The 26,834-nt window shown below is 46.7% G+C and overlaps 1 protein-coding gene across 2 annotated transcripts; it reads right to left on the bottom strand.

Annotated features, from left to right (window-relative positions):
- Positions 1–26,579, bottom strand: SLC5A9 (solute carrier family 5 member 9). Of its 2 annotated transcripts, XM_010309262.2 has the most exons (15): positions 24,982–25,094; positions 23,578–23,775; positions 22,107–22,178; positions 19,516–19,620; positions 17,478–17,642; positions 14,789–14,894; positions 14,133–14,213; positions 13,142–13,347; positions 12,195–12,330; positions 11,203–11,310; positions 10,877–11,027; positions 9,496–9,664; positions 8,492–8,707; positions 3,037–3,184; positions 1–948 (listed from the first exon to the last, which is right to left on the bottom strand). In XM_010309262.2, exons 2-15 carry the CDS (start codon positions 23,704–23,706, stop codon positions 740–742), a joined length of 2,001 nt encoding a protein of 666 aa, XP_010307564.1. In that variant the 5' UTR covers positions 23,707–23,775; positions 24,982–25,094; the 3' UTR covers positions 1–739. The 2 variants fall into 2 exon arrangements, with proteins under 2 accessions (XP_010307564.1, XP_075615568.1); XM_075759453.1 differs by lacking the exons at positions 23,578–23,775; positions 24,982–25,094 and adding an exon at positions 26,468–26,579 and having other exon boundaries at positions 708–948.
- Between the last annotated feature and the right edge of the window lie 255 nt (positions 26,580–26,834).

Here is a 26,834-nt window from a genome sequence, read left to right on the forward strand (position 1 = left end):
TTCGTTACTAAGGCACCTTTATTGCTGGTAATGCTGTTAAGGGGCAGGATTGGCCCGACGAGTAAACAAGGTCAGGTTGTTGTAAGACCCACTGTCACATCGCAGAATGGGCAAGGTGGGGGAGCTCAGGGAGAGCGGGGAAGCCCCTGCCCCTGCTGCTGATGCCAGCTCAGGGCAGGGGTCCAACACAGGTCCTGGGGTTGCTGTGGGAGCTAAGGTTGTCACTGCTGAGCTAATCCAGCAGTCCCACACTAACCCCATCTGAATTTTGGCCGTATAAAAAACATGCAGGTAGTGCTTAGGTGTCCTTCCCCACACCACTGTAAACCAGAAGTCCTTCCACTAAGATCAGCAGAGCAAAGTCAGCCCTGAGCTGGTGCATGAGGGGAGCGAGGATCCAGCCATGACACAACCAGACTTTCCAAAGCCTTTGCTCCTTGCTAGACTTGGCTCGGCACCTTTAAAATTGACCCTGGGTCTCCTGACTTCATACTGTCCCACACATCCCCTGCATCCTGGATGTGACCAGTTCTGAGTCTTGGTCACCCCTTATCTTGTGGAGAAACCAAGCCCCCACAGTCATTTCCAGCAAACAGTGCCTCTGGGGGAGGGCTGCACCAAGGCGTGCCAGCGCCTCTGGGGACCATCACCAGGGTGTCTGTCACCCGACGCCTCTGGCTTAGACATGAAGATGAGGACATCTGAGAGAAACCAAAGCCACATGCTGCCTGACCCCACCTCAGCCAAAATATGCCCACAGAAAGACATTAATGGTCAGCAGGACAATAGCATTAACATTGCAAACAGTCTTCCACAGGGCCTTTTCCTCGATGCTGGTGAGTCTCTGCTCCAGGGCAGCTCTCTCCTCCTGGGACAGCATGGGTGCAGGGCCAGTGGACAGACCACAGAACCACAAGTACAGCATTTTCCAGCAGGGAGGCTTGGCTGCTGTGAGAGACAGACCAAAAAAATGGGTGTTATCATCTAGCCAGGACTCTTCCCTCCCTCCTTCCACTAGTTTGGACGTGCATTGACCAATCTGGAGTGGGGCTTGAGATGCACCTTGGATAGGAGCTGCAAGATTATGATAGAAGATGAAGGGAGGGGAAGGGAAGGGAAGGGAAGGGAAGGGAAGGGAAGGGAAGGGAAGGGAAGGGAAGGGAAGGGAAGGGAAGGGAAGGGAAGGGAAGGGAAGGGAAGGGAAGGGAAGGGAAGGGAAGGGAAGGGAAAGGAAAAGAGAAAGCTCTGCCTCGACCATGTACAGCACAGCCTGATTACAGTTGGTTGATTGCAACACCAATCATTCATTAGTTAATTAACAGACCTCTTCCCCCTCCTCCCCGACCCAGCTTCCATCCACTTTCATAAATTTCTGACAGCATGATGGTCCATTTAGAGATCTCCTGGCTTATTTATTACACGTGACATGCCGGGTGAAGTATGTGTTTTAATTGTCAGCCCTGTGCTGTGTGTATTTCGCTGGCTGTTCTTTCCAAATATAACCTTTTTTTTTGAAATGCAGAATGTCATAAGGCCTTGAAAAAGGTGTTACCTGGGAAAAAAAAAACCCTCATTAAACTGTCAAGTGCTGTGTTTCGCATTTCCTTTCCCATCATTACTAATTACCAAAATACCAAGACATTTGTTTATAAAAATCTGAGCTAGTTAAGTGAGCTAGGAATTGATAAGAAATGATAAATAATGCTGAATGTCTGCATTCAACTTTTAAACCCAAACTTAGTCTATTCGGGAAAAAAAAAATTAAGAGATTTCTTTAGTTGTTCACTTCTGTTTAGCTTGGCTGTAATTGGTACCAGTGCCCTTTGGATTGACCAGCAGAAGGAAGGAGTGAAGAAATCTTGTGTATATCTGCCTTTCTTCTGAGTTTTTCTGCTCTGTAACCTTGGAAAGTTAAGCTCAAAACCAAAAAGCTGCATTTTTTAATGGATTTGCTGAATAAACCTCTGTCCACTCTGAAAAGATCTTGCCTATGTATCATCTCCTGCTACTCTTCTGTCTCCTGACAACTTTTAAGTTTGTTTGACTCTTTGTCTTCCTTCTTATTAAATATCCTTGGCAGGGCACACAGCTATTTAAGCAATTTGGGTCTGAGTTTTAATGATGGCTTATATCCTAAGGGAAGATGAAAGATACTATTGGCATAATGTTAATGAGAAAACTGAGGCTTGTAGATTTACCGTGGGACATCCACAAAGTGCACACATCTGCCCCTGGCGTCTCATGGTCCCTTTGGACCGTGGTGCTATTGTGATACAGTTTGTTACAGCATCACTGGGTGAATTTGGCCAGCAGACCCACACAGGGGGACGCATCTCTAGCACACACACAAGGGATTATCTCCTATCAGTGATGAAGACAGGAAGGGGTGCCACTTTTTTTGTGCTAAAAGTTGAAATTACAGAGCCTGCCATGACTTTCATAGTGCTAGTGGTAGCTGCTGCTTTGGTTATGCCTGCAGTAGTGCTATGGAGCTCCTCAAGAGCATCTTGGTGAGACAGACAAATAGATGCAGTGTCATGGCACAAAGCCCCAGTGTCCATGGGGCAAGGAGCAGCACAGACCACCATCCTCCCAAGGGATGTTCCTAAGTGGCCATTGACTCCCATCTAAGGAGTCCAGCACACCACTAAGTGCCCAGGTCTGAAGTGCTGAAACCGCACTGTGAGTTGGGGAGAACTGGACGGGGGTAGTTTGCATGGGTAAACGACTTGTTCTAGGGAGAAGGAGGAAAAACGTTTTAGTGAATGGTGTGTGGGGTTTTGGTTTTTTTTTTCAGCAATGACAGTTCTTCTAAGCCATTCAGAGGATTGTGATGTGAAGGTAAATGCTAGAAGATATGTTGGAAGGAGCAAGAAGTGCAACACTTTCATTTGTCACATCCTTATAACCGGTATACCCCTAAATACAACCCCCAACTCCAGTGTATGCAACAGATGGCCTCTCATGAGCTTTAGAGTGACTTGCATGACATCTTGGCTGTGCATGAGCATGCTTGTTCACAGAGAGCCACCCTACCTGCCTCCTCCTTATCGCCTGAATCTGCACTTTTGACCAAGTCACTCTCTCCATTGGCTGGATTGATCTGTGCTTCTTCACTCTTGTAATTTTTCAGGTCAATAGCAGGTTCTTTTCTGTGTCTTGTCCACCACGTCAGGCAAGCGAGCTGCAAAGTGGGACAGAGAACAAACAGGTTATTGGCTGTCAGTCCCAAAGCACGCCAGTCATCTCCCTTTTGGAGGGGGACAGATCCAAGATGGTGCTGAGAGACCTGTTCTGGGGCAACGGTTGTTCCTCCAATTTCTTTCACCTCCCTTTTGCACAGGTGCCCACACCCTGGAAAAGAAGGCTGGTACCATCCAGTTGGAGCTCAGAAAAGTGTGAATTGCTCTAGTGTCTTTCCTTCTTTTTTTTTTATTAACCTGTTCCATCCCTGTCTCTACCAGGAGTAACCGTTTAGCAGACATTGACACAGCAGCTTCCTATTTGCTAGGCTCACTTGATTGACATGAAGTAATGATGATGTGTGTCCAGAATGGCAGCCCTCCAACAGGGAAGGGTAACAAAGTAAATTTAAAAAAAAAAGAAACCCCTTAGCAGAGAAAGACCGGTTGGGTGCTGGCATGCAGATATATGGCCATAGGGCCATGACACCGACATGTGGCCATGGGAGCACTAGTATTTGAGCAGCTCCTTCTCTGTGATATGGGAAGGGATGGGAGGGTCTTCTGTTTTATCTCAGTTGTTGTTTTATAGGAAAAGAAAACCCAATGTGAACATTAAACCGCACAGTTTGGACAAGCTCACATCAAAGTAGTAACCTGCACATCCAAATGAGCTTATCTCAGGATCTTAGTGGGAAAAGTAGCATTATTGTGGCTGTGCTCTGTGACTGCAAGTATGTGTTCAAGAAGTGCTACTATGTGGGCAGGCAGAGCCATGACAGCAAATATCAAGTCACAATTCACAGGGAGGATAATACCATGCATTAGACCAACAGCTGTAGTTAGAAGTAGAAAAAAATGAGCTCTAGGCACACACTTGCCTGTCCAAATGCCTTTTCTCTTTTTTTGTTTGTTGGTTTAACCTTTTTTCTTTGCTTTGTTTTTTAATACCAGTTTTCTTTATTGGGCCAATACAAGTCATTGCGCCTCTCTGCAGCCTTTCAGTGAAAGGACCATCGAAAGCCATGAAAGATGTTCAGTCCTGGACAGGCTGCCATGGCTGCAATCTGCTGTGCTTTACAGAAGTGGGAGGTCTGAAACTCTTATCCTAAAGCAAGTCTGAAAGTCTTCTCCTTCCTGGGACACAAGGAGTGCACAGGAGGCATTAATCTGGCAAAATGTGACAGCGATCCTTTCGCAGTGGTGGGGTGAGGGCTCAGGGCCCCCTTCCAGGGGCTCAGGTCTTTGAATTTAAGCCAGCCCTGCTGTTTCTTTGGCTGACCATGGCACACCAGGCACTTTGATGGCATCGGCACTTCCTAAACTTTGCGTGCTCTGGCCGAGACAGGCAGCAAGGACCACGCTCATCAATCCCACTCAAATGCAGCTGCCCAAGTCCGTGGTCTGCCCTCTTGCTCCAGCCTGTCAGCTGCCCTGCAGAGGAGCCGCAGGATGGGACCAGGGCAGCAAAGCCGCAGTGGTGACAACAGGTCAGGCAAAGTCACACATTTGCCTGACAGGCGGCTACCTCCCTGCTCTGCCTGTATGCAAATGAACGTCTCAAATGGGTCACTTACAAAGTAACGTGAGTTTAATTTTTGAATTTTACACACACAAATCTAGGCAGGAGTTTCCAGCTGACACAAAATGTTGCATAATATCCAGAAGATTTATAGCTTTATTTAAATCATTTTCAACCAAGATGAGCATTGGGCAGGGCTAATCTTTCTTGTCACGATGTGCTAAATTGCTTTGATTTGATGATCCTCATCTTTCTCAAGGATTTTTTTTTTTTTAATCACTTAGGAAATGTCACTGGAACATGGTAAAGTTTCAGGGTACTAAAGGATTTCCAAAACTTTTTTTCTTTCCCCTCCTCTTCCTATGTGTCACTGTATGACTGCCTCTTCACATTACAGCAAAGTCTGCAAGGGTTGGAGTTTGCCTGGGACTCAGCAATGCCAGACGGGAGCAACTCCCAGTTGAAAGCAGCATAGACACACAGGTAACCTCATCACATACCATCCCACTGATCCACCCAGGAGCTGGTGCTTTGACCATGGCCGGATAAAGGAAACCACCACCCTCAGTAAAGCATCACACCCACGCTCCAAATTCAAGATCCCCTGTGGTGGGTTTTGGCTGGCTGAATTCCTTGAGGTCCCCTTTTCTCCTCTTTGCCATCACCAGAAGGGCAGACCGGCAGCATTGTGTGGCCGTGGAGGCCACCACGGGGATAGCTATGCTTCCCTGGCACAGGCTCCGAAGGAATGGGGATGGGAGAGACAGATGATGGCACATGCCTGGAGAAAGTAAGCAAATACATAGATAAGGAGAACTGCTGATGGGGAAGCTGTGTTAGCAGAATTGACTTGGACCCTGGAAATGCTGCCCGAGGCCACCATGCCCAAGGGCAGGGGAGCAGGGGTAGCCGCTTGGCGGGTCCCGAGGTGCCCTGTGGGTTTGCTCCCCACTGCAGAGCCATGTGCGGGCACTGCTTGTGGACCTCCATCCCCCCCTAGTTTGCTCCTCTGCGAGTGCCTGGTTCCCACAGAACCTGAGCACGCTTTGCTGTCAGTGGGACTAAATGATGTGTGGGACTAAATGATGTGTGAGCTGCAGCACCTCAGGAGTGCACGGCGTGGGTGCAGGCCAGCCAAGAGAGCTTGGTGCTCCTCCTAGACCACGCAGCTAAAGCAGCCACTGAAGCCAGACCTCGGGACACAGGGAAAACACCCCCAACTCCAAAGCACATCAAGTGGAATTACCAATCCATCAGCCTGTCTGAGTGAACCCTGGCCCCTGGGGAGGTGACCTGCTCATGTAGCATTCATGCTTTATGGTCTGTTCCTCTCCCTTTTCACCCTCACATTCTCCTTGGGCAAGGGAGTTTGCAAGAACTCAGCAAAGTTTTTCTTTTGTTGTTTGTAAACTAGAATAAATCCTTCTGTTCCAAAATGCCATCTGGCACCTGACAGTTGTTTTTTAGCTTCACAGTCTCAAATTTAATTGTAAGCTCTTTTGCAGGGTTTTCAAGGACGGCGTGACACAATATGGACTACCTACAATGAAGACATATGAACTCTGGAGCATACCAAACAAATTCCTTGCATACTTGTTTTCCAGCACAGCATCAATCACCACAGGGATGGGAGAGTGTCCAAAACAGCAGGAGAAAATGCTACAGCTTGCAGTTCTTGGATTGTAATTCATTTAAAGCCAGGCACACTAGCTGTACCACTGTAACATCAGATACAAATATCTTTTCTCCTTTTGCCCATTTACTATCTGTAAAGCATTGAGATTCAATATTTAAAGTTGTCCAGCGTAGATCCTCAGCTGGTGTAAAGTGGCATAACTGTGCTCAACAGCTGCTCCTGGTCTTTGAAGGCAATGGAGCTGTGCTGATTTCCATCTGCTGAAGTATGATCTATCACTATACTTCCTTGGCTTTTTCTTTGGTGGCTTGTTTTTCTTTTCCTTTTGCTTGACAAAATAAATGGCATAATTCCTAGCTCTTATACGGTGTCTTTCATCATTACATCTCAAAGCACTGCACGGATAAAGGCTAGAAGAACTAGCCTCATGCGATTTTTATGGGGGAAATATCTGAGGCTCATAAAGTGAACTGACCAACACATGGGGCTGGGAAGAACCAGAGCTTCAAATATCCTCAGCCTGAACATCCCTCTTCAGAAAAATTCCCCAAAAAAGCCCAGCCTGTTTGTTCATGGCCTGCAGTGCCCTCTAGCAAGCTCTTCTCCCTCCCTGCCTCTCCAGATATCCAGATATACATGGGGGAGCCAGCCACCACCCCTCATCCTTTGTTCCTCTGGAATAACTGCACACAGATGTTTCAGACTAAATCCCATCCTTGCTGACCATTCCTGGACTGCTTCCAGTCTGAATCCACCTTTTCTGAGCATTGGCTCTTTGAAGAATATGTCAAATAAGGTCTCTTAAGTCCAGCACCTATAAACTCACGTATGTCTACTGAAAATCTCCTCTAAGGAAGGACTTATGATTATAACCTCTCTTTCCCTGATGCTATTACAGTAGGTCTTCATCCTTCAAGCACCCTTAAAACGTACTTTAAATGTTTTCATACCTTTGAGGTCAGACTAAAAAGCCTGTAAGTGCTGTGGCCAGTTTCTTAATTTCCTGAACTGTTGGTATGATGTTCACTATTTGCCGGTGCCTTGTTAATGCATCTTATCTTGCTATTGCTGTGGGCAGGGAGCACTGCACATGTTTAGTTATCACAGGTCAGATGATGAGTGGGAACTCATTAAACCACAGTAATTAATTGCTGGCAACCATCTGGCCACCCCTGAGCAGTAGTGAACAACGTAAGCAGCAGAACTAATGGTGCCTCCTTGCCAGTATTTCTCTCTCCCATGTGGATCCTCTGATAGCTAATAAAAGCTGAGACTTTATCTCAAAGCAGACACAAAGACAGTCTCTCTCTCTCTTCCCCGCCCCCCCCCCCCCCCCATCTGAGCACCTGCTTTCATGTACTCTTTAGGAGCTGGGTATCTTTGACACCACTAACATTCAATCAAACATCGATGGAACTGGTTAATGCTTTACAAGTTATGAGGAAGCAACAGATAGAAAAAGCTATGATGGCATCACCCTCATTTCCTCATGCAGTTAGACAGGAAAAAAAATTGTTTTTTTAAATCTATCCAGTAACCTTTGTTTGGAGGTGGATGGCAGGTTTTTTTATATTGACAGTTGCTTAAAACTTAGGACTGGGAAGAGTTGTTTTAAGGCTTTATTATATAAAGCCTCCCAACTCTGCACCATTTTAATGTGTTAAGTAAAAGAAAGTTGTGCCTGACTCAAAGTTATTAAATATAATTGAAATCACATTGGGACAAAATGTTATTTTCCTAAATGCCCATGTTGCAAAAGATATTAATCTTATTTGCCTGCAAGATTGATGCTGGCTCTGTTGAAACAGGGTAGATGCTACAATTAGATATATTTAATTCCTCCTCAGCAGTGCTCTGTAATATGATTTCATCTCCTTCCCCTTATTCTTTTCTTTCTATTCCAGTTATGATGGGCTGTGGTGTCTGCCCAGCTCTAGGCACAGCATGTGAACTCACACTCAATTTGAAGCACTCAGTGCCTCAGGAAGCATTAACACTATGCAACCTGGGGAATAGAAAGCTGAGGAGCAAGGGCTTCTTTGCAGCATATGCATTACACACCATTTCTTAACCATGGGAGGAAAAGAAAAGGACAGATTTCAGGGATTTTTGGAAACCAAATGGGGGCCCTGAGAAAAGGGTGTCACTTACCTTTTCTTCAGGGATCGGTGGGGTGCAGAGACTAACAAGGACAATGACAATCGCAGTGAGGACACAGAGGATGAGGGCAAAGTAGAGGTAGTGCAAGTCCTTTAGCACAGCTGGTCTTCTGTCCTCCTCACCACAAGACGGTGTGCTATAAATAAACTCGATGATCATCCGAACGAGACCAACAGCTAGCCCAACCATGAGGCCCCAGAAAGCACCCTGAGAAAAGGCAAGCACAAACAAAAGGTCAGCATATGTTATCTTTGGTTAAAGTTTTCCTTTTCCTTTTCCTTTTTTCTTCTGCTTTTTCTCTTTTCTTTTCTTTTCTTTTCTTTTCTTTTCTTTTCTTTTCTTTTCTTTTCTTTTCTTTTCTTTTCTTTTCTTTTCTTTTCTTTTCTTTTCTTTTCTTTTCTTTTCTTTTCTTTTCTTTTCTTTTCTTTTCTTTTCTTTTCTTTTCTTTTCTTTTTCCTTCCCTTCCCTTCCCTCCTCCCTTTTCCCTTTTCCCTTTTCCTTTTCCTTTTCCTTTTCCTTTGCCTTTTCCTTTTCTTCCCTTTCTTAGACCAAGATCTTTTATGCCTGATGGAAACCCACACTGACATGCATCAAAGGAGGATGTTTTCAGTTAAAAATCCTCATATTTTTTTCTTTCTGCCCTTGAACATGGAATAGATAGAGCACTGACAATGTGTATCTTCCTAACAACATGCCTCCAAGTGGACTTTGACACATCATCCCTAAAGTGCGGAACAACTTTGCCTTTCATGCTTTCAAATGAAACTGCCAAGAAGTACCACTTGCAGTGGTTTCTTGGAAGCAAACACACATCCTCTAGAGACTGGGCTGAGATCCACTAATGCCTGCCAGGGCAAGGCTGTCTAATTGTCATACTCTAGCTGGGCTGGCTTTGAGTTTAAAGAGTCTCAAAGGCTAGTTAGTGAGGGAAGAGTTATTTATTTACTTTATCAAATTAAATATGTATATCAATTGTTTTTTGACACTCTACTTACAGGCTCATTAATCCTCTTGCAGAAGATTGCCAAGATGAAGAGAGCTGTGATTGGTGGGGCTAGATAGCTGGTTATGGACTGAATGTAGTCAAAGAGCTTGCCGCTGTTGGCTGATTGAATGATTGGGATCCAGAGAATACTGATGACTACAAGGATGAGGATGAAGATTCTGGAAGATGAGGATAAAATTGTATTAGCTGTGCAGGCGGTCAAGTCCACCTGAAAATGAAGTTTTGCAGGAAAACACACTACCAGTTGCTCTCAGAATTTCCAAGGAAAAAATCCACACATCACTTTCAAGAAGAACTGTTGCCTGTGTGCACAGGAAAAGAGAAACTTTTTCTCATCTAGAAAGGCAATTCAAACAATTCCCAGAGCTAACTTCACTGATTTCAGAGTGTGCTGAGCTAAGGCATGCCAGTCAACATGCCTGAGAGATCCACAAGGACATAGTGGCTCCCACCATGAGCTGGATCAGTGCAAGCCCTTGAACCTGATGTGTCTAGAGAGTGATAAGTTCTTTGAAGGACTAGCTCTTGGCTGCAACAGAGAGATGGAGCTGGAAGCTGTGGAGACAATCTTTCTGCCACCTTTCCAAGCACATAACATGTTCAGCTTTGTGCCTTTGTCAAATTCCAACTCATTTGTTGCTTATTAAAATTGCTTCTGGGGTCTCAGGTGCATACCATAACCTTCCTTCATCTTTGCACTGTGCGTTATAGAGGTTTCTCCATATTGCTGAACAAGAGGTACTTTCCCTCCCACTGCTCTACAGTGGTGGAATGTGAGATTGCCTGCAGCCTTCACCCACCCCACAACGCAGTTTAGAAACTTAATGCTCATGACAGTAGAGGAAAAGCACCACAAACAGGCAGAATGCAGCTTAAATTCTGCTGTCAGGAGGAGAACTTTATATGCCCCTGATATAATGCAGTACCAAAGCTTGCTTGCAAAGGGCACTATAACTTATCAAAGAGATAGAGAGCTGGGAGGCCCAGCTCTCTGCACTTTTCCCTGAAAAAGGAGTAATTGCAATGTATCGCTTCTGTCTGATGCAAAAATAACATGTTCTTAAAGACCTCTGGTGACAGTGACTCTAGAGTACCTTTGGCTTTTCCGAAAGTTACATTTAAGGCAGTATTTATGTTAAATTTAGAGAAGAGAGAGGCAATGATCTGCCTAGCTCAGTGGTACGCTCAGTGTTTCTCTTTGACCAGGTCTATCTGAGATGAAGCTGGAAAATGTAATGCTCTTTCCCAGGCTGCATTCCTGTTCTATATTTTAGGCACCAGATTTTTCTCAGTAAGTCCAGACTGAAGAATGTAAATGCTGTATTCAAAACAGATGATGAGAGAAATGAGACTTAAAGAAATGTAAAGACCTGCCCACAATCATCAGCTCCTGCTCCGAAGCCTTTCTGCGGATCCGCTGCCAGATGTCTATAACGAAGAGAGTGCTGCTGCTGTTGAAAATGGAGGTGAGGGAACTCATCAAGGCTGCCATCATCACAGCAATCATCAAACCCCGGAGCCCTGGCGGAGCAAAAAAGGGAAGGCAAATCAGGACTGCATGTTTGGCCTCTCAGCACTGGTTTTTCAACCAGTTTCTGGTAACTGCAGTAAGATTTCCTCATCCTTAGGAAGGATAAGGGCAGTCTGATGCAGACCACGGCTCAAGCCCACCTCCACAAGTGTAAAGGTTTCTCACCATCAGGCATGAGCTCTATCACGAGTTTGGGGTAGGCGATGTTGGAACAACCCACTGCAGCTCCACAGACCCTTTTACAGATGTCTGGGTCTACGCAGCCCACTTCATCTGTAGAAGACAGGAAAATGACAGGTCAGTGCAAACCCCATTGAGCCATAGGTTGTTTAATTCAAGGGAACAAATCTTGATGCCATGTGTGGTTTCATATAAATTCAGAGTTGCAGCTGGAATACAGCTAGAATGAGTAGAGCTGAAGAACATTTTACATGGTAAAATAAAGGTGAAACTTTAAGATGACATTTTGCAATTCTGTTCAGGGTACAGATATAACTCTCCTGGATGTTGTATAATTGTAATCCTTGACGACTTGTAGTTTGTGGGAATTGGACTATTTCCATGAACCTGTCAGCTGGGTTACCAAGGATGTTGCAGGATGACTTACTCCTGTTTGAGGAAATCTGGGAGAGAGGCACTTGAGACACACTTTCCTCCAGGAGTGGTACTCCTAACCAGGGTATTCTTCCCAGGAAGAGCCATCATCTGGAGAAACCAGCCATGAGAACTCCTTGGGAGACAACAGGAGGGGAACACTTGCTCTTTCACAAAGGAGAGCTGCTTTGTATAATCCACCAGGAATTACATGAATCTGCGTGGTAGATGATTGCTAAAACTCTCACCAAATACCTAATGAAAGTAATCTATAGGACCTGAAGGACAACCTCAGTTCTTCATATATTGCATCTCACTGCTTTCCTCCAGATAGACAGATGCATGCAATGTCCACAGCATGGAGCTATATGATCCCAATGGCAAAGTATGCCCCATATGGATACTCCCAGTGACTTCTCCCACTGTGGGAGCACTGGAGGTGGAGGAAGGGCATGGCCTGCAGGACAGCAGTTTCTGAGGTATAAAAGTGCTGGTGGACCTCTGTGGGATTAGTGGTCATGGCAGGTATAAAGCCCTGTGGCAAGGAACATGGGAAGGCTTACCTGGGTAAAGAGCTCTGCTGATCATTCCTGGCATGACAATGAAAAACATAGGGAAGATTTTCAGATATCCTCCCAGCACTGATCCACCTTTGGCATGGGAGAGGTTCTTGGCAGAGAGAGACCTCTGGACTATCACCTGCAATCAGTGCAGAAAGGGAGCAGAGAGTAAAACAGAAGCACTACAGAGAGAGCAGGCTCCATCCTCTCTCTGTCTCTCGTTCTCATGGATGACTTTCATCCAGCAGGATCCCAGGGTGTTTTGCATGCCAATGGCAACTTTCCCATCTCGGCTGACTGCAGCCTGCTGCCACTGCTCAGTGCACAGGCTTTAGGAGAGGGCAGCGTGGAAATTTCCTTTACAGGAATCATTTCGCCCTTGACTGAAATAAAGCCACCTTGAGGACCGGAGACAGCAGCTGTACGGCTGCAGGAGACAAGGAATGAAACAGACTGTAGGTGATTTGGTAAAAGTTCAGTGGTGGGTTTTCATAATTATCCCATCTTAAAGCACAAAAGCACCGTGTCTTGAGAAACAAGTACAGTTTTCCTTGTTTGTAGCTTGGAAAGGAATAAGAAACATGAGACCTCCAGGAATATCAATGACTTATCTGGAGGTCTACACAAGGTCACTGCAGAGCCAGCTCCAGATCCACATTTTCATATCCTTGTCACGCTAACTGCATGAAGAGTCCCAGTACTCACCAGCCCACAGTAGGATAAAGAGAGAAGAAAATAACCTGTTCTCTCTGTACTAAGAAGTGCACAAAATTAGCAGCTTGCTGAGAAGGTGGAAGGAGTGAGATATTCTGGTCTAGACCAGTGAAAAGGTAGTAATGCCTACACAGTGAGATAGATACAGTTATCTTTCAGCTCACAGATCCACAAACTGAGGAGTGGACTGGAAATAACTATGGTGGTTTGCCTGCAGAGGGAAAGACTTTCTTTACCTGGTCAGTGCACCAGCACCAAAGAGCCAGCACAGAGAGACCAAATGTAAGGCCAGGCCAAGGAATGTCTCCTGTGACCGGATCCCTGAACAAATGAAAGGCATCCCCACGTGGAAGGTGACAGGTCGTGTTTGGGACTATGATCTTTGGTATTGCTGTGCTGTATTTCTCCTGAAGTCCTTCATACCAGCCAACTTTTTCAAATCCTGAAAAGAAAATGCCAGTGATTTAAGGTCTGCTGCATCCTGCAAAGTTATTTCCTTATCTGAGTCTCATGGTTACTTCTCTTGTCTCCTATCTTCCTCTTATCTCCTTTCTTTTCATGCTACCCTCACTTTTGGCAGTCAAGGTTTCCACAGAAGTCACTTGGATTTTGCCCAGAGTCCTTGTGGTTTTAACAGTACATCTTGGAAGAGGATCAATGCAGGAAAATCTCTGTGATCCATAGCCCCACAATGTCCTCCACATATAGTCTTTGCTCAGACACCCTCCAAGAGCTACTGCAGGAAGGCATGACATGAAAAAAAAGGTATACCCTATATTTCTGCTTGCCAAGAAGGCTTAAAGCAAAGACTGATAATCACCAGTTCCAGATGCTTTTTTATTTTTTTTATAATGCTCAGTTACACCCAGATGAATCCACAGTAACTCCCAAAGTCAACAGGCAAAGTCAGCAGAATTACTCTGAGTTTACATGAGCATAGTAAGAGCTGAATTTGGCTTTGGGAATGTAGTGTTGCAAGCTCTCTGGCAACTACAGGTAAACCCAAACCAGTGAGGTGAATTTATCCAGAACCTCACCTCTGTACAGTTAGTGCAAAGGATGAAGCTAGTCTGATGACTTGGTGAATGAGAGTTGTGCTGGCACCACTTCTGTGAGTGGTTAAAACTCATTTCTGCATCATATGTGAAAGGGTGAGGTACCCTGCTAAGCTCTAATGACCTTGGGACCATTAGACTAGTGTATGATGCCACTGTAGATTCCTCTTACCTATGAACATGAGGACCAAAGCTCCCAGCACCATGATCAGGGTTTGCAGCGCATCTGTGTATATCACAGCCGTTAAACCACCTGTCAGGAGAACCAGAGACAACACACAGAGTGCGTCACCATGTGCAGTGAAACAGGTACCTCACCTGGAAAAAGGTTTTCCTTTGCCCCAGCCCTGTGATTTCAGGACAGACCCATTGGGAGAAGCTGGCACTGAGCTGGTCCCCAGGAGCCTACAGCTGTCACAAGCCCTCCTGCAAGGAATGGCCTGAAGGGCTTTTCCACATTCATAGGAGGATTTGGAGGCAGTTCAGCCTCTTAATATCTGAAGTTGCTGATGTTGCAAAAAGAGAAAAAAAAGAGCAAATATGGGCAGTGGTAACTGTCTGCACAGAGGGAACCTGGAGCCCTCTGCAGTGTTAGAAAATCCTCTAGAAAACAGTGATGTTCCCCCCATACCAGTTTCCCTTGGGCCTGGAGGGAAGAGAGGAGTAGCCAGAGGTCTCCAACAGCTGGGAGTGACAGGGCAGGTACCACCAGCAACCAGGGGAATCTCTCCCTCAGACCAGGATCTGAATACTTTCTCCTATGTAGGAAAAGGGAAACTTACATCCTACGGTCCAGTTTATAATGTTTCTTTAAAATCAGCTATTTACCAGCTATGGTGTAGACAGCAGTCACTGCTAGCAAGACCACAGTGGACAAGTAGAGGTTCCAGCCCAAAGAGATTTGGATGAACAATGCTCCGGAAAAAATGTCTGTCTGGAATAAAAAAACCCAAGGGCAGTCTGGCATTAGTAGTGCTTCGTGCAAGTGAAATCTAATAAAGCAGCCTGCAGCCCTCTGCGGCTGAAAGCATTGACGAGGGAGGATGAGGACACCACAAAGGTGAAGTGGAAGAGGAGGAGAGAGCATGGGGCTGTTGGCTGTCAACCTTCTTGTTCTTGGTGTAAGCAAAATCTTCCCTCCAGGTCAGAGCTCTCAGCATCTGGGAGCTGGGGCAGCAGGGGGGTAAAAGCAAGGTCCTGTGCCAAGAGACTAAAAACTCATTAAAATAAAGACTATCTTACAGGCAGCCTTCATGGCACGTAATCCTCACTGGCACAGGGAGGTATTGGTGGAAACTGTCACTCCTTTTGCTGCCTGTGAAGACATCCATGGGGAGCAGGAGCCCATGTATCCACAGGAGGGGAAGGGAGGAAAATAGTAGAGACCAAGTTCTTCCCAAGACTACAGCTTGGTGGCCTAGTGGCCAGGAGACATTCCTGCTTGAAAAACCCCTGAAGAATCCCTGATGTCTTGTGCCATGATTTACTTATCTGCAAAGGTCAACAGCTTGCTTTTCTATTATTGCACTTCAGCACGCTAGAATGACTCCAGAAAAACAGGTTATACCTGCTGAGGACCTCACTAGAAATACAGAAATCCCCATCGGCTTTGTTTTGTTTGGACCTACCGGCAGAGAGAGTGAAACCAGAAACTGGGCAAAAACTGCAATTATACAGATAACATCATTCAAATGCAGAAGGTGGTATGGGAGATGTGTATGTTGGGAAATCAATTTGAAGGACACCTGAAAATCTGGTATGGGGAGAGATACAGGTAAAGACATTTGCCAAGGGAAACAGAAGGGATGGGGCAAGATTTCTATTTGCTGTGCCTGAAATAAGCACCTTAAAAGCAAGCACTTGGTGCAACTCCTGACCTCTGCAACTCTGAGACAGGACAAACACTGTCAGTACCCCACAGGAACCACTGTGTCTTCTGGTTTTTGACTTCCCAGAAAGAAATCCATGCAGGATCAGTCCTTTGACAACACTGTTTTTTGAGATGTGTTTTCCTTTGCAAGTAGGGAAGACACTGCAATGTCCTAGTTGCTAACCTATGTTTGGGCAAAAAGCACAGGGAGAAAAAACCTTCTTGTAACCAACTGCCTGCTGTCCAGCCAGCCGCTAAATGAGCTCTCTACAAACAATAGCGCCGCTTAATAGAAAGCACCTATCATGCCCATAAACTCCACCAGCCACATCCGTCAGCCACGCGTGAATTAGCTGCACAGAGGAGAAACCACTGAGATGAAACAGCAATGACTGAGGCCAGGGTCCTTCTCTGAAAGGCATTGGCAGATACTGCTCTGCTGAAGGTCATTTCAAAAGACTGGTCTGTTTTCACCACATACATTGACTGTGTAGCTGTGCACATTGTGGTGCTGTTGCAGGAGAGATCTTCCATTTACCCCTCATGGGTAAAGAGGTTTCTAATGCCTCTTTGCAGGACCTCTTCCTGGGCAATGCTTCAATCCCACAAAGCTCCTGGAGGCAGTGGTGACAGCAATGGGTGACATGACCAAGAGCTGACCATTGGAGGAGGAAATCTATCCCATTCTCCCAGCCTGGAACTCCTCTTAATGGACCTCCCAGGATGTGAGACATAATAAGCCTGGGAGAAGGACTCTGAAGCCAGCTGCAAAAGGCACATGGGTGCCTCATCTGCAGTCAATGTCTTCCAAGGCAATTTGACAGCTAAATACTTCAGGGTCTAGGGAAAATTGACTTGTACTGGCCACAGGACAATCAGCTGGAGACAAAGGACTGACATTTTCAGTCCCTGTAATGGGCTCTGAAATACAGTCATCTCCCTCCAAGGGCACAGGTAGTTCTTAGCAAATTTCTGAACGTTAAGTTTTGCCTCTTTACTAACATCATTTAAATGAAGGGAAATACCCAGTAGCTTACATTGTTTTTTTGGCTACCAGAAGGGTACAATGCTACAAACAATCCAGAAAAGACACTGAATTTTGTCTTAAGGCAGAACCTCCCTCCCTCCCTCCCTTTCACAGTACCCTTTTTATACAACACAAGTGACAGAAAGAGGAATAACCATAACATACCTAATGCTGAAAACTCAGCTACAAGAACAACAGCAGATTTATGATCATTTAAGAGAATTTCACATCTACAAGATGCAGCCAGCCAGATCCTCAGATGGGGTAATGCTGCAGTTCCCCTGTCTATATTGCCTAAAGTTTGATCTGATAGAAGAGGAGAAGCAGGCAGACAGCTTATGGTACTTACACTGTTTAGTAATTAGCTGCTATATCCCTGTAAAGTTCTCACTGTGTATTGCTGTTTAATGAAGGCTCTCTCTCATAGGATAGGTCTCCGTGATCAATACAGAGGCAGGTATTTACAAGAACAAAGCAGCACACTAACACACTGGTACTGTTTCTGGTAGCTGAGCTGGCCCTTTCAAGGACATCTGAGTTATCTCTGAGCAGCCCTGCATTGTACCAGGATGACCTACCCCTGCCCTAGACATAAGGGTTGTGTTCAATTGGATACATACGGATATCTTGGTGAATATATAGAGAATGAGGGACAGTACGGACATGTAGATTTGTATCCTCTGCCCTCCAAATCTCTTCTGCAGGTACTCAGGCATGGTGACCACTCCTGCCGCGATGTAAACAGGCACAAAGATCCAGCCGAGAGCCAAAAGTGCCCAGGTGGCCTGTAAGGAGACAGAGAAAATAAAGGAACATTATTCAACATGTGGGAACGTCCTTCTCCTGTGTTCTTTCAGTGGACATCTTAACAAAGCAGAAAGGGACATGCCATATATTTGGGAAGCAGTCTGACTTTTTCTCCCTGCTCAGAAGATGACAAATGGAGGAATTATTACAATGGAGGAATTATTACAATAAGGTTATTCATGATTAAGCTTTTGAAGTTATCCTCCTGAGCCCTGTGCCTCTGTCATGGGTAGCACATCCTGTTCCACCTCCTGGTCTTTCGGGCAAGATGTTGTGTTCTGTGGTTCTGGATCTCTAAAAGATGGTGTTGTATTTGGTGGCCTTTGAAACCACTGATGCTGTGGCAGTGAAGAGTTAAGTGATTCAGAGAAGGATGGGAGCATCTGTTTGTTGCTTGATTAGCAAGTGATGAGGCTGAGGCAGCAGACTGTCCCCGCGGAGCATAAAAATAAGCAACAGCAAGACTCTGCTGGGATGTTCTCCTTGCAGGCGGACGCAGATGCGCTTCTGTTGCTGGTAGATAAAGAGGCAGTTCAGTTGCTTTGCCACAGGTGAGGGGTCTTTTAGAAGGTGTAAAGGCATCTCCCATCACGTATTTCTTCTCTGAAACCCAGCAAAAGCCCAAACAGGAGATCTTGAACATCAGTAAAAGCCATTGCATTATTAAACCTCACCTCTTGGCTGTCTCAAGCCATTACCTTTCATCCAAATACCTTACATTAGTCTAGATTTTACTTTGATCAATTATTTCAGTTATCAGAAATGAAACTGATCCCTGTGAGCAGAGACTGTGAGTGATCGAGGAGAACAGCCGTGACTCCTGCAGGGGCAGAGACTGGCTTAGGTAAAAGCTGCTCATATGATCCCTGCAGCTGAGTGGTGTCCCATGACAAAGGGAGAGAATAATGGCATATCTAAGGTCCCTTTCCAATCTGAAAGAAATTAATCTAAACTCATGAAGTTAGATTTGCCCTGACATACAATCTTGTCTTCATGGGCTTCTAAAATGACTTGAACAGATTTACTTAAAGTACAGCGATATTGACATGTCCTACATGCACCAGGCTGAACGCAGGCTCTGATTTTTTCACAAAGGACTTAAAGGTGATCTTAACAGTTTAGGAAAAAAACAGTGCAGTGAATAGATATGCCAGGAAAGAGCTTTTGGTGGGCCCTGCCTGTGCTTGGCAAGTATCCGGCACTATTAGCAGTCTCTGCTGATATAGACAAGAGATTTAGAGTTAGGTGAGTGATGTTTATTGTGAGGCTGGTACTAATCTCATTCCTCATCACTGCAGCTGAGAAATTTCATTAGCATCACATACAAAAAGGGCCTGGTTTTCATGCTCTGTGTGGTGTCAGTGGCAATTTTCCAGGCCACTTCAATAGGGCAGAATGAGACCTGCCTTCACACCCAGATGTTCACCCCAGAGATGTCACATTTTGGCAGTTGACAGGTGAATGTAGTGTTCCCGATTCTCATGACTTTACACTGAATTTAGGAGCACATGCTGCTTTTTTTTAAAACTCCCTGTACCCAGAATGCTATGATTATCCAAGTACCTTTTCAGCATTCATTATCTTTTATTTTAATCTTGATGAGTGCAGACTAAAGCTTAAAAACATGGCCGTGTGCTTTTGGGAAGGTCAAAGAGCTAATAATTTTAGTGGATTCCACTTAAAATAAAATAAAGATCTCATGTTTTTAAGGCTGTCTGAATGTCTGGAGGCTTCTCTCCTGAGGCTTGAGAACTTGTAGTTGCCGACAATGTTAGCATTTGATTTTGGAGACAAATCCCCAGTCCCTTTGTAAACAGTGACATCTTAGTTGACAACATAACTGACTCTTACGTTCCACTCAAAGCCCCCAACAGCAAGACCCCCAGCTGCTCCAGTTCCTGCCAGGCCAATGAATAAGCCACTGCCCACGTTGCTTGACATCAGGGATGCTCCAATCTGAAACACATGGCACAAGCACAAAACGCAGAAAGTCACCTTGAGGAACTTCTGTTTCAGCCCAAGCATTTTTCCCAGGCACTCTCTTTCCCCAGGGCCTTGTCTTCTTGTAGGTAGGTAGCTGGGTACTAATGGAGAGTTGGGTTTTCCCTCTCCTTTTAAAGAAAACTACATTTTTATATCTTAAAGTGGGTGTGTCTGCTCCCTTCCACCGCCCCCACTCCAATGCAAACCTTAATCTCAGAATTAGGGTTCACTTTGTCAATAGTTCCCCTGAGATACATGCCTGCTATGGGGAGTACAGTGGGGTGAGGGAAGTCTGGTGGCAGCCACAGACACCTCAGTGTCCATGAAACAATGGATTTCTCCATTCCCTCATTATTCAGCCAGCAATGTGCCTTCTCCAACCTCGCTGACCCTTGCTCTGCCTCTCCTTGTCTTGCTGGCAGCCCACCCTCTTTTAAGTCTTGCACTGAACATGTATGTGGTGGTTTACACAGCCATGGTGACAGCAGTGCTCTCTCAGAGCTCCTCCTAAGGGAGCTATGAACCATAGCAAGGACGATGTCAGAAACATGCAGGCCTTTTGTGTTTAATGTCTACACATAGGTTCTATGCTATTCAGCTCCGCAGTAGGCTGGAAAATGCTAATGCCTCAGGTTAACTTTAACTGTGGGCTGCGGGCATGGTAGGCTGTCCCTGCCATGGCTCATTGACACCCTAATTGAAAGAATGCAAGTTCCCAGGTGCTTTAAAAAGGGCAAAGACTATCAGACTTAATTACTACTTTTATTTGGCGCAAAGCCTCACCTCCTTTCTGTATGCCAACGTCAAATGTCTCTCAGGGTCAAATGAGAAGTTCCCCAAAGGACAAGCCTAGCCCTTTTTTTCTCTACATAAAGTTTGCTTTTAGCCACATCACCTACAAGGAGCGTTTCTCTCCTTAGTACTGCGACATGTGAAAAAAGGAATGATGGAATTTGATCTGCTTCTCACTTTTGAGCAAGGTAAAACATTAATATAGCATCAACACCCACACTGATTCCTGCCCACAACTCTGCCTTCTTGTCTGCCTGAGAAAACTCTTGATTAGAGAGCTGTCTGCTGCAACGTGACTTTGCGACTGAGGTGGGGACTGGTGCTCTCAGGAAATGTAAACAGTTTTCCTGATATCTATATATCAGACACAGAAATACAGAAGACACATTGCACAGGAGCAGCAACATAATATCAGGGTTTGGTTGAGGCTGTCTAACACACAGCAGAAATCTGTCACCCCTGTAAAAAACCCGAACAAACCAAAACGTGTAAGCCAGTCATGTACTCAAGGTGAAGGCCATGAGGAGCTGAGCCTGCAGGACTGCTGCAGAGGTGGAATCAGCTCTCTGGCAAACAAAAGTGAAAAGTGAAGAGGTTGCTTTGAACCTAGAATGGCAAGTCAGGAGAGCCAAGAGCCAACCTGCACCCAACAGACTCTGTGGCCACCTGTGGTTGGAGCCAAAAGCCATGAGAATGTTTCAGGGTTTCGGTGTTTTTTCTAAAGAAAAAATAATGATGTTCTGGAAAAAAATGTTCCATTTTTGTATCTTTTAATTTTTCCCCTCCTAATTAGAGAAAAACATCAAGCTAACCTTTTCCATTAAATGTCACTTGGCCAAGACAGAAGCATAAAGAACATTTAAGAAATAACAGATTTGAGAGAGGTGTATGTGTCTCTGATGGAAGAGGTTGAAAATCTAGCCTAGTGAATTTATGGGCAATGTACATCGAAAGGAGAAAAAGAAAAAAATACAGTGTTTTGGTAGAGAAGTGCATTCCGCTACCCACGACTCACTGGAGAGATATATGGTGCTAGAGTCTGGCATTGGCTGAGAAGGATCTTTATTCCTGTGGTGTTTTTATTCCTTTCAAACTTTAAATTATCTTTATATGTACCTTTCACTCCCAAGAAAAGGCGCCTTCAATAGATTTTTATTTTCTTCATAGTGAAGATTTATACTTCAGTGGTTTGAAGTTTATATCCTTTACATCGTTAGTCAATAATCTCAACTTTACTCTAAATAGCAAGGGCTCAGAAAGTCCTGGGCTTTGGGATTATTTTTTCTTCAGTTTCTAAATGCTTTTTTACTGGATATCACATTCCTAGATTACCTAATGCTCTCTTGGCTAGCGGACAACCGTACCTTTGGTGAGTTGGGGCCAAAGAGTTTCAAATCCAGCTGGGCAGTCAGCACTCCCTCACTTCCATCAATGTGAACATTTTTATTGCAGGGAAATTGAGAGATGATAAAACCTGAAGATGCTGAACTATCCTTTTGGCCCAGCAGCTCCACACTGTAGCTGCATGGGATGATTCCTGGTGGATCCTCTTCATCTCAAGACTACAGTCAAAACATGCATGCATTGGGTCCCTTCACTAGACCTGCCCTCCTTACCTCTGGAATTGCTTTCAAACCATGAGAAGCAGAGGGATGTATTTAACTCACAGGCCACCAAGTCATGGATCGTCCAGCTAGGAAATAGCCTCCAATGGTCCCCCGGCTTGCTCGTATTGATGACTGGAAGCACAGGAAAAAGAAAAGTGTTTTCCCCCATTCATCCACCCTCATGTCAGACTCAATGCTCATCCCAGTAGCCTTGAAACATCCCATCAGCAACCTCTTGCACCACCCTAGTACTACTCTCTTGGATGTCAGTGCAGTCAACTGGCTCGCCCTACTCAGAGCTGCACAGGCAGGTAGTGCATGGCTCTGACGCAGGCTGAAGCAGGGCCCCTGTGAAAGGCATGTAATTTTGAGAAATCTAGAGGTTTGTCTGCTCTCAGCCATGTGAAGATACATGTTTGCAGCTCCAAGAAAGGCTGCCCACCTTCCGATGATGGTATGCATTAAGAGGAAGCATTTCCCTCCTCACTGTCCAGCACCCCTAGCAAATGCCCTCAGAGACAAATAAGGGAGGACATGGCACAGAGGTGTATCCCATGGGATGCCATCAAGGACTGCATTTGGGCTTGACCTGCATGTGCACTCCAGGATGGCTAGCAATGCCCTGCTGCAGCTCCTGCTGCCTTGCTTCTTCCCAGTGTGGATTCAGGGTTTCCAGCAGCCCCACACTTATATGGCCACATCATGCAGCCCCATGCAGGAACTGCGCGAGAGCTGCAGGGATTTCAAGAGCAATAGCCTGTCCATCGGCCAGCAAGCCCCTCTGATGTGACTGAGGCTGACTGTGCTTGCTGTTTGCGGCAACCAGGAACTTGCAGTCAGGTACCATAATAAAATGGTGTGCTGCAAAAAGCCTTTGCACATGGCAGCACCCAGACTGGTGAGCAGCACTGCCACCAAGCCAGAAGCCTGAATGTGTGGTCTCAGCATCAACTCCAAAATTTTTTTGTGGGTATCTGTTAAGTACGTCAGGCTTCACTCATTCCTTCTGCCTCTCTTTGTGCAGGTTTCTGAAAGTCCAGCTTTGGAAAGAAGCTGTTTGTATCTATTTAATGACTTCTCCTTGAATGTACAAATTGGGAAAGAAAAAAAACTTCAGCCAACCACTATAGGTCTCTGTGAAAGAGTCCTTCACAAAACAACATGAAGAAATAATTAGCACCAATCTTTCCAAAGCTTTTTAAAGTCCCATTTCAGTCTTCACCCCAACCCTGGCTTTTCTTTTGCCCTCTGCCTGCCCACACCCTGGTGTGAAAATACTTTGCAGCATGGGACGTAGATATAATTCCCAGCACAATCTCTAGGGAATGACCCCTTGGTTGTCCCCATGTGGGGGTGAGGGCTCACAGGAAGACCACTGTCACCCCCTAACTTGCTCAATAGGCCCTGGGATAACGGTGTGCACAGAAGATGCCCTTTGCAGGCAAACACCTTTGTACCCAGGAAGAGTCCAGGGAGGTTCAAAGGCACTTTGCCTCAGGCAGACCTAAACCCAGTCACCTCAGACACTCACCCATATCCCGACGGCGAGGACAAAGACAAAGTAAAAAACCACAACGATGATGTCTGCCACCCCAAAGGCTGCTGTCGTGTCCCCCGGCAGCACGGGCAGCTCCGTGGTGGCTGAGGTTGGCTGGCTCATGGCGGCGAGCGAACTGCTGATTTTCTCTCTCACACTGGACTTTGGTGCACGTTGGCCTTCATCGCTTCCCTTGTAATAATTAACAGGGTGGAGAAGGTGTCAGTGGGGAGCAGGAGCCAGGCAGGACTGTGGCTCACGCTTTCACAGCAGGTCCCAGCAGGAGCTTTGGCTCCATGGTTCATCAGTGAGGACCTCCCCATAGCTCTGTGATGTGAGCATCCCTCCCGGCTGTTCCTGCATCCTTTCACCAGCGGTCCCCTCTCCTGCCCATTTACCCATTGATGACAGCCAGTGGGATGGCAAATGGTAAGTGTCAAAATCTGTGCAGAATGGGTGCAGCACCTGCACCCACCCTCCAGGGCAGGACCAACTGCAGGCGAGGGCACCGGTGCCCCTTTCCTCACTCGATCCAGCCATGTGCTTCCTCCATCCCGCTTCAGTGCTGCAGCTCAGCAGCTCAGGGAGACTGTGCTGCAGGGAAACCCGCAGCCTGGTTGACGGTCAGCAAACGGTGCATGTGTTAAGCTGTACATTCACTTTGCAGACAGCAACGGGGGGGGGGGGGGGGGGGGGGGGGGGCAGGGAGCAGAGAGCAGAGAGCTAAGTTTTCTTGGCAGGTTCTCCAGCATGCTTGTGGAGAGCAGTGAAGGAGTTAAGCTTCTTAGGTGACAAGCGGAGCAAATGCCAGGTCACGCTGTCCCCTACCACAGCAGCAAACTGCAAACTGCTGGTCCTCCTCCCCATCCTCCTGGCTGCCTGGTGCAGCAGAGTCATTTCCCAGCTGTCTCACCCTTCTTCACTTCTTAATCCTGGGGCCACGCAGGACCTGTGCATCCACCTCCCTCCGCAGCAGGGCCCTGCTCAGAGGCACTGGCAGGAGTCCAGGATGGTCCCTGCGGGTGCTACAGGTGATGCTCACAACCCAAGAGCCTGAGACAGGCAGACAGGCAGAGACCTAGCTTCTCAGCGTGGTTCCTAATAATGATAAAAGACATTCAAGTCCCACAGATTTTGGCTCCTGACACCATCTTCAAAGCCATGGGGGCTTGTGACATCCATGATTCCTGAGGCCCCTTCCAACCTGGTATTCTGTGATTCTACGATTTCCTCCTTAGTTTATAAATGCAAACATCTCCAGGCCATGGCTGACCCTGGTCACTCTCTGGAGATATCTCTCCTCTCTCTCTTCTGGTTGAGGAAAAGTTCTGCTGAGTGCCCACAGTGCTGTGAACGCCCCTTCAAGGCAGCATCAGTTCCCTGCCTCACTTTACCCACCCGCAGTAGCACCAGGGAAATCACAAGGTTGCTGGCGATGTTTCCTGAGCACTCCTATGGAGGGGATGCTGCTGTAGGAGAAGACAGGGCAGTCGGTTGGGGTAGCAGGCAAAGGCAGGGGCTACGACCGATGTCCTTGGGAGAGATTTGGTTTGGGGCTGCCACCCTGGCAGACTCAGCAGGGCTTACTCTGGGGCCTGTCAGAAAAGCAATCATGAAAGTTTCTAGCTGGAATGTAAAAGAAAGATAATACTTGGGACACACAGAGGGTGGTCCTGACTGCGGCACCAGCCACCAAGACTCAAGCTCTGACATGGCTCCAAAGGTCCTTCCATTACCTCTGCCTGCAGTGATCTCATTCATGCTAATGGGGGACAGGACACCTCAGCTGAGGGCACCAGCCTGATCTGAAGACCAGGTGGGGACCCTCCAGCACCAGCCCAGCTCTCCTTGACACCACCAGCCCTCTGAATCAGGGCACAGGTTGTGGGTCACACCGCCCTGGACAGCTTTGGGAGCATCACTCAAGGCTCCTACCGCGCTTGCAGAGCTATTAGAGAGCTGGCTGCAGGGCACAAGCCTTCTCCAGGCAACCTGCTGGTCCTCAAAGCAGAACCATCTCCTACCTCCCCCACCCTCCTACATCCGTGGTCTCTCACCCCATAACATATCAGGTGGACATTTTAAACTTAGGTGAGGTTTGCTTGTACTTGGTTCCAAGGAAGGCAACAAAACCTCTCATTTTATTTCCCCCCCTCCTCTCTCCAAGCTTTTTCTTGCAACTGCTGGCTACCTGCTTGCTCATTAATTGCACTGCCAAAGCAAGGCCCCCGTCCGTCCCTGCTCCCCAGTCTGAGGCTTTCTGGGAGCAGTGCCTCCCTGTAGTCTCATTATCCACATGAGGCTTTTCAAGACTTAAATGTTTCAACAAGCTGAAGTATAGTTACCAGAAATTAAATATCTGGAAGCCTAAATCCCCTGGTGTAAACAGGCAGCTCTCCCAGCACAGAGCTGATTTACGCTCACCCACACACTTTTCCCTTTTAACACCACAGCACCTGAAAGCAAAAACACAGTCGCCTAATCTTGAAATGCATTGAATTCCTGCCCAAGAAGAAAATGGAGCCAGTATCTCCGGTCTTCCCAAATCAGGAATCCTGCTCCCCATGGGGACCCCGACCCAAAGTACTAGCCCAACCCAGCCCTTCACCCCACTTTCCCAAGGCACTGTACCAGTAGCAACTGGCTCTTGCAAACACTTGAAAGCTTTCACCCCTGCAAAGTAAATGCATCTAACAAGCCATTCCCAGCAGCTGTGAGCTATCACGAGTCCCTTGGACCCACTGGAATGATGTTGACTTATGGCGGCAGGACCCTGTCAAGTGTTGCTACACTGATTAGATCATCCCGAGCCACAAGTGATCAACCCCATTACTGGTGCAATTGGGTAGGATTGCAGTGGCTGCACCTCAAACGTGGACAATACCTCAAGCGCATCTGCAGCAATGCCCTTCTTCGCTGCTCAGCGGTGTCATGGCCCTCCTGCCCTCGGTCCCGATCTGGCAGAAGCTGCTCTGCTCCCCAGTCCTCGGGCCAGCTGCAGAGGTGTGTGCTCCTCCCACGCTCCCCTGGGACGTGGCCGCTGTCCCTGCCCACAGCCAAGGGGATGACGCATGAAGGTGTTGCGTGACGCCCGCCCTGGCTCCCAGCCCCACGGCAGGAGCCCCAGGCGAGAAGCGCAGTGCACAGTGTGAGGTGCACGGCTCTGCCGGCCCCGGCAGCAGGGCAGCGCTTATCTCCTGCTACACGCACTCTTAAGTCAACATCGGCAGCTATCCGCCCCCAGGAGACGA

The sequence above is a fragment of the Balearica regulorum genome, chromosome 8 (genome assembly GCF_011004875.1).
Source record: "Balearica regulorum gibbericeps isolate bBalReg1 chromosome 8, bBalReg1.pri, whole genome shotgun sequence".
In the NCBI taxonomy this organism is placed as follows: domain Eukaryota; kingdom Metazoa; phylum Chordata; class Aves; order Gruiformes; family Gruidae; genus Balearica; species Balearica regulorum.